The following is an 8365-nucleotide window of genomic DNA, read 5'->3' on the forward strand; positions in this document are numbered from 1 at the left end:
TATATATGAATAAACACAACAAAAAATTAAATCTCTTAACCTATATCATATGATCATTATTATTATGCTCAAGACTAATAATTACGGATTTTTGTAATTATTTTATTCGTAAAAATAGACAGATTAAATAACAAAATCATTCACAAAAACAAAAATAGTCTATACAGAATTATATAATTGTAAGGATGAAAATTTTTACAGTGAATTAATATAAAGATATAACAACGTTTTCAATAATTTTTTTTTCCCATTATTTATATGTTTTTTTATAAAACAAACATCGTTGCTAACTCCAATAAAAACATTCATATAATTCTGAATATCATTAAGATAAAAAGTGTGATATTGAAAGCTAGAATTAAAGTATAAATTTTAAGTAAATAATCAATATTATATGCCTGAAATAATATTTTTTTAAAACATATAAAATTATAAATACTGTAATAATAATCATAATGTGAACACCTACAACCAGGAAGGGCCATGGGTTCAGTACTTTGCAAGGAAGCACTGTTTTTAGAACAACGATTATACAAGGAGGTGAGTTTTTCAACCGCAGATTTTACCCCGATTAAGGGTAGCCACTTAATGAGGATTGGGTGGACCTCAGGAGAGCTCCAGAACCCACAAGGTTGACTCACGGGTAGAGTGTACTCCCTTTGGTGCAGCGGATAGTGCATTGGACATCTAATCCAAGTGTAAAAACTACTTCTGTAGTAAAAAAAATATAATTAGTTCATAGATACTACATATGTACGTAAACTATTTTACAAAAGACAGATGAGTTTTAACAATTCAAAAAATAGTTCAGGTCAGTAGTGTTATCATAAAAAAAAACTACCAGCTTTAAAGAGAGCATTGTTACAATTAATGATACCGTATATTATGGTATATAATAATATACATATATTATATATGTAATCATTTATTTAAATTAATTTTTTTATAAATAGTTATCACATAAATAATATTTTAACAATAAAGCAAACATATTACAATTAATCTATATTTAATTTTTTTTAATCAAAATTATTCCCGTGATGTGAACGGACAAAATTATAGTAAATATTTGTATAAAGATCCATATATACATACTTAACAATATATTTTAAGTAAATATATCTCTATATATAATAACAAACCATTGGCCTTGATAACCAATCGTTTTACGTTTTCAAACAAGACATTAAACACTGAAAATTTCAAAATTTTATTTTTATACTTAAGTCTTATATTCTGTTTGTTTTCTAAATATTACAGTAATGCATCTTTAATTATCGTAATATATTATTGGCAATTGTATTCATTTTTCTAATATAGATATCAATAGTATTTCATTCAATAGCATTGTCATTTTATGTATGGTTTATTTATTTAATATTTTTATATTAGGATATATATATTTTTAGAATTAGAAATTATATATTTTTATGTTACAATTTTATTATTTATTTTATATCATAACTGGTTCTATTCTTTTAAAATATTATTATTGATAACAAGTTATTTTATACACAATAATGATTATATGGTTGACTATATTACTGCTATATTATTATTCTATTTAGTATCGTGATATTTATACTTTATACATAATATATTTTTGTTGCACTATTTAGAATTAGAATGTATACGTTTTTATACTATAATTGTATTGTTTGTTTCCTCTTTTATAATTAATTTTATTTGATTGTTTTTTTTTTTTTTATTTCCAAATAAGAGCGATGTCATTATTGTTCATAACAACCAGCATCGACTATGTGGTATGGATTACATGCATCTCAAATAATGAAACGTTTAATTAATATACGCGTTCCTCGCAGTTACTGTTACGAGTAAATAAATAATTGTCATGGCTCAATTAAAAAATAATAAAGCCGAAAATGAAATAACAAAGCCCAAAGAAGAGATCTAAATGCCCGGGAAAATTTCCCGTCGGCCATTTTGTGACCTAGGGCAGTCTCTACCTGTTCACACAGGTACGTGTTCAGGCCCACTCGTCTATCCCAAACACTATCAATGGGTCCCGGTCACTTTTAACACTTGTGTCTTTGTATTATTCTTTTATAGTTTCAATATTTAAACTTTCATTTTATTTTTTTCACAACTAGAATAACTTTAAAATTTAAAATCACTCAATATATATTTTTTAAATGAAATTTTGAAAGTTACATTTTTTTTTTAAAATAGTGAACAGGGAAAGAATTGAAACTTAATTTACACTCTTATGTTTGTCCACAGATAGTTGATACAAACATAGAAGTTTTCATCACAGAATTGGAATTATTATAAGTTTAAAATTTCAAAAAAAAAAATTATTTAATAGCAAAGAAATGCGTTATTTAATTAATAAACGTCGCACTATTGAGAATAAAATCACTCATGAAAAAAAAAACTGTACAAATATAATACTACAATAATAAAGAATGATTATAAATAAATGTATACATATAAAGGTTGTAATAATAAACAAATTACCCCATCAGTATATAACATGTTCCAGATAGAAGAGAGGCTGGATGTACACTGTGCGAGGGACTCTAGGCGACTGAATAGTTGACAGGACTGACTCATAGCCCGACCTTTCAGTCTACCTGCGGCTTCAGGCAACCACTACCCCTACCTTAGGCACAACCGTTAACAATTACAAAACCACTTTACCTGAAACCTCTGCAACGATTTCTTTTTCCTTCCCTCATTAGTCCTGTTCTTACAGAAATAGAATGTTACCTCGTTTGGACACCAGAGTCCACGGAGATAATTAAAATAGAACTTGTAAAGGGCATATTAGAGTCAGAAATACAAATTAGTGTACTATAATACACAGAGATGGCATTTTTATTTAATAAAAAAAAAAGTAAAAACATGTGTTTATTTATAATAAAAACATTATAAATAGATAATTGACCGTATGCGATTTAGGAGGTGGTCAGGGCCCACGTTTCGACCCACAATGTAGGTCTTTATCAGTGCTAAAATAAAAAGATATAAAGCATAAAGATACTACAAAAGTAAAAAAGTGACATACAAATAAGAAGATTCCCACAGAAACCACAATAAAATACTAACCAAGTTAATGATAAATACAAAAAATTATGAACTAACGTAGTACATAGAAATGAACTGATAAAATACATGTTTAAATAAATAAATTTTCTCAAATTTTAGTCTCAAAACAATTTATATTTCTTTATAATTCCCATCGTTTCGACCAATTCGGCCATCCTCTTAAAGAATTTCCAATCTTAAACAATTTTTAGAACTACATCAATTTAAAAAAAACTTTATGCAGGCTATTCTGTCCAGGTAATTAATTTCAGTGCATAATTACCCAATTTTGTCAATTCTTCATATTAATTAAAAATTTCACTACAAAAAATTAGTATACACTACGATAATCAGACCAATTTGGACATATGGAATTGAGCTCTGGGGCTCCACCAAACTATCAAATTCTTCCCGCATCCAATCGTTACAATCCAAAATCCTTGATGCTCCTCATTACGTCACAAATAAACTCATTCACAAAGACCATAACCCATTCGTTGCAGTTTTGACCCAAAACAGATATGCGTCTTTTCATTCCAAACTCCTTAACCATCCTAACCCATTAATTCTTAATCTTTCATCCTTAACAATCCCTGATAATCCTCCGAGGCGTCTGAAAAGAAGATGGCCACAGGACCTTCTAATTTAAATTAATGTTTGAAGTACCACCAATGGGTGGTTCCTTCCCAAGATTTTCAAGTGTATATGAAACATACTACATATTTACCTATTGTATTATTTTGTACAGTTGTAAATTACATTAAATAAATAATTTAAAAAAAAATTAAAAATTAAATCTTTTAACACAGTTGAATTTCGCTGTTATAATTTATCACAACAATATTTGTAAATTATACAGTTTTTAAATTTGATGTGGTTCTAAAATTGGCCGAAACGTGGTTAAAAAATGGCTGAATTGGCCGAAACGTCAGACATATAAAGAAATAAAAATTGTTTTGAGACTAACGTTGGATTAAATTTATTTATTTAAACAATAATAACCAGTCTCAAGAAAGTTTAAAGATTATATATAAAGAATATATATCATTAAACAGATGCATTAATGCACTAAGGAGATATATTATTAAAACAGTAATAATAGAGGCAGTAGTGAATGCTATCCTATAAAAGTAATTTAGGTAAACAATTGTATAATAGAAATATCCTGTTGTGATTTTTTTTAAAAGTAGATAAGTGATAAATAGTGAATGTAATAAGTAGAATGGTGAGAACAAAAATAATTTTTAACTATTTTTTGATTACCAAATTTTCTACCCACGTTGCATATCTTAATCAGGGCTAAAATAAAAAGATGCAAAGAAGGCAAAAGCTAATATAAAAGTAAAAAAGTGCATATAAACAAAACAAATGTAAAACTAGAGATATCAAAAGACTTCCACATAATTAATCATAAAACCAAAATAAAATACTAAGGAGGTTGAAGATAAATACGAACATTTATGAAATAACATAGTACTGAGTAATGAAATGATAAAACAGATCTAATAATAGACAAAGGAGATATATTAACTGGTACAGTAATTAATAATGAACTGATAAATTAATAATATTGAGGGAGCAGTTAATGTTACTTTATAAAAGTAATTTAAGTAAAGAATCATCTACTAGAAATAATATAATAATAATAAGTAGATTGGTAAAAATAAAAATAATTTTCAAATACTTTTTTTCATTGCCAACGTTTCGACCCACTTTGTATTCATCTCATCTAATATGAGAGTAAAAATCTACATACGACCCTATTTTTTGTTGATTGATGGGTTCGTATTGAAGTAATCGCTAAATTTTATGATTTTGGAAAAAAAAAAAGACGAGAAAGAAAACAAAAGGCAGCCTCGGGACTGAGTTTAGAAATATTATTACAGTGCTACGAATGAGTAGTTCCTCTACCTGCCTGTATCACTCCGCACTTTTGATCTTACATAAAATTTACTAAATGTATTATTATATAAATACAGTTATAAATAAATTAAAAAAAGAACAGAAAAGGGGAAACTTTTGAACAAAACATTTTTATTTTTTTGTTGCTATAAAATTACATATTTAGAGTTCTTGAGATGGAAAAAAACGAATATTAACTTTTTTCCTGCTGAGAATTCAACACTCAAAATATAACGAAGTCGTAAACATAAGCTAGCAATCGGGAGAGATCGGTAGGTCTCGGTTTATTTTACGATTCCAACCTGTCTATAATTTTCTGTTTTTTTTTCTTTAGTTATTCATCGACGTTTTTAATATTTTGTATTTGCGCATTATTAATTGCTATCAACAATGAGAACTGGTTGTTAATTTGTTTAAAAATTAAAAAAATTATAGGCAGTTTCGAGAAAATGTTTTTCATAATTCATCATTTAAGCCCTGTTAGACTACTTCAATAAGAACAAAACCTATCTGGTCTTAAAAGCTATTTAATTTCTCATTGATTTACCGAGTTTAGTGAAAATAGTTGGAACCGTTTGGAGAAAATCGAAAAAATATGTGAAAAATCGATTCTATAAAGTAGGACTTCTGATCGGATGATTTTATCGAAATAAATTTTAGGTACAGATGGAACAAAATCCCAAGAACTACGCTCATCAAATTTCAGAAAATAGGATGTTTATTTCAGGCCTCTCGAAAAATAATTGAGAACTATCTGTGCTGTAATTTTTCTTTATGATTTTTTTTTTTAATTTACAAAATATTCAAATTAAAAAAAAAATTACCAAGTGAAAAGGGAAATATAAATTAAAATATGTAGGAAAAATAAATCTGTACTTCTTCAACCCATGAAGGATCAGGGGTGCAGTACTTTGTAAGTGCTGTAACTAGACCAACGTTTGTACAAGGAGGTGATCACGGTCGATCACCAAATTTTCACCTAATCAATGGTACCCATTTTATGAGGCTGGGTGGACCTCGCAGTGCTCCCGAACTCATACGGTTGTCTCTAGGGTACAGTAACAGAATAGATAATAATCTGTCACATCTAGATTCGAATCTGTATCCATGGATTTAGAAAATTTTTAAGAATATCGCGAAACTACAATTTATAATACCAATCTTTCTAAAATCTATAATAATTTTTGTGGTTAATCAATTTGAAACGTTATTTCTAATTAATGGAATGCCATAGCAGATAGTTCAATTGCATTCAGTGATACATAACTAAGCCTAAAAAAAATTATTTTTTATGATAAAATCATCAATCGGGATAGGACGATGTTTAACTAAGTTTGTTGGAGGGGAGGGCTTCATCTCAAAATTTTAGTAATTTGTTTAAGATTTCAGATAATAAAACTTAATTAGATAGACCATATTTTTCAATGATTTGGTTACTAAAAAAATTTAAACTAATAAAATTTTCGAGGGAAAAAATGGCATTAAAAAAATTAATGGATTGATTTATTGTAAGGACATGCCTATAATAAAAATAAATTAATTATTGTCTGGTAGTGAACAAAAGAGAGGAGAAAAAGGCGCAAGAATACCGATTTGCTAAGGCCAGCTGATTTATAACTAAAATTGAAGGTTTCAAAAAATATTTTTTGAATAAATGATGTTTTCTTTATTACGTCTCTTTATCAATCATAGTGTTTAATAACGTATGAAATACTCTCTGTGAAACATTACAAAATTAGTTAATAATGTAAAGGACGATTTTTAAGTACGAAACGTTTCTATCTAATGATAGAAATTTTAATTTAAAACAATCATTTTATTTATTTTTTTTTTTTAATTATTTTAAAATTCATTTGCTCATATTTTATTTTACTCTTAGGCTCTAAATCCCTATAGGGGCTTGGTCTAGAATAAATAATTTCATATTATTAAAATTAAAAATTATTTTTATAATGTTAATGTTCTTCCATTCAACAATTAAATTCTAGAAATGAATTTTTTTAATTAATCATATAATACCTTTGTTATATCATGCCACATACATATCACCTATGTAACATATATATTGAAATATCTTAACGTATTTCTAATTAAAATTTTAGTGACACTAAGTCAACAGTTTGTGAGTAGCTCGAACGAAAATATTAAACAAATTTGGTTTGAAATATTTTATACAACATCGAATACAATTCCAAACTCACGGTTGTATAAAAACGCAGGAGTCAGTTCAGAACAAATCAATCCATACGCAGTAATACCTATGTGCGGTCGTTCGCCGCCATTTTGAAGGTGGTGTAACCCATTTTAAGATCTTATAAAAAAAGCATAAATGTTTTTGCTCTAATCTCATGCCTCTTTTGTAAATGCCAAGCCCAACCTGTTCCAAATCTACGGGGGGCAGGTATCCGTCTACCTGAAGATAGAGGTCATCTCAACGAAAATCATTGATGCAGCAAACACACTCGGTTCAACTCAGTGTAAAAAGTCAGCGGAAAGTTATTACTCCAGAACAAAATAGTGCAAGGGATAATAAACAACCGAACTTCGTAGAAAATTGTTTTGAATTCTCCAAAAGTTTACAGGGTAGATGTATCAGTAGAAGGGAGTTATAAAACAAGAATTTGTTCTTTACTCTTACCTGCTAATTTGATTTGATCTTTACTCATTTATAATCATCATTATTAATTTTATTTTTATTTGATTATTTTTACTTACTTCCTTATTTCCGCCGTTAAATTCTGTTTTCTCATGACTACTTTTCTGTTTTTGGTTTTATTGCGTCTTCTGTACATTATCAACTTTATAATTTACGCATTTTTAAAATTCTTATCATTGTTTATTTTTTTATTAATACTATTTTATTTCTCCTTTTCTTTTATTTGTATATAATTTTCTTTTCACTTATTTTTACATAATTTTAACCCTACCTTAATTTACCTTTTTGTATCTTATTATTTCAGAATGTTCTTAATTGTTTCTATATCTTTTTAGCCCTGATGAAACTCGACAAATTGGGGCGAAACGTCGGAAAATTAATAGTTTTTAACTATTTTTGTTTTGACCGTAACCCTGAACATCTTCATATTAGAAAAAAAGCAAATTTATTTTAAAAATAAATTATAAATAAACGATTATAATTTTTTAACTCAATAAATAAATCCGGCAATAGGCAACAAAACATCAGATTTTTGCCTTTAGTAGGAATCAGAATAATTATAAAATATATTTTATTAGTAATTGTTCGATTTAAGGAAATAGTTTTTAAAATACTTTAGGCGTTGTTTTTGAAAGACGAGATTTATTATAGACTAAGAAATTTCTCACTCAGTAAAAAAACTACCTAGGTCGCCGATCTTGTCTATTCTTTTGTTTTATATATTTTAATTTTTTTTATATATTATTTTTTGTTTTGCAT

At 27.4% G+C, this 8365-nt stretch overlaps 1 protein-coding gene across 10 annotated transcripts in view; it reads right to left on the minus strand.

Moving 5' to 3' along the window:
- scalloped (TEA domain transcription factor 1 homolog scalloped) overlaps positions 1–8365 on the minus strand; it is a 688296-nt gene that overhangs the window by 57370 nt on the left and 622561 nt on the right. The window contains exon 1 of one of the 10 annotated variants that reach the window (XM_014438770.2): positions 2479–2563. The exons of the other annotated variants lie outside the window; for them this stretch is intronic. Coding sequence (XP_014294256.1) covers positions 2479–2483 — 5 coding nt within the window. The 5' untranslated portion in view covers positions 2484–2563. Of the gene's footprint in view, positions 1–2478; positions 2564–8365 lie in introns of those variants that run through there. 10 annotated transcript variants of the gene reach the window in all.

Source organism: Halyomorpha halys, unplaced genomic scaffold (genome assembly GCF_000696795.3).
Source record: "Halyomorpha halys isolate HHAL.00 unplaced genomic scaffold, Hhal_1.1 Scaffold66.1, whole genome shotgun sequence".
NCBI classification, from domain to species: domain Eukaryota; kingdom Metazoa; phylum Arthropoda; class Insecta; order Hemiptera; family Pentatomidae; genus Halyomorpha; species Halyomorpha halys.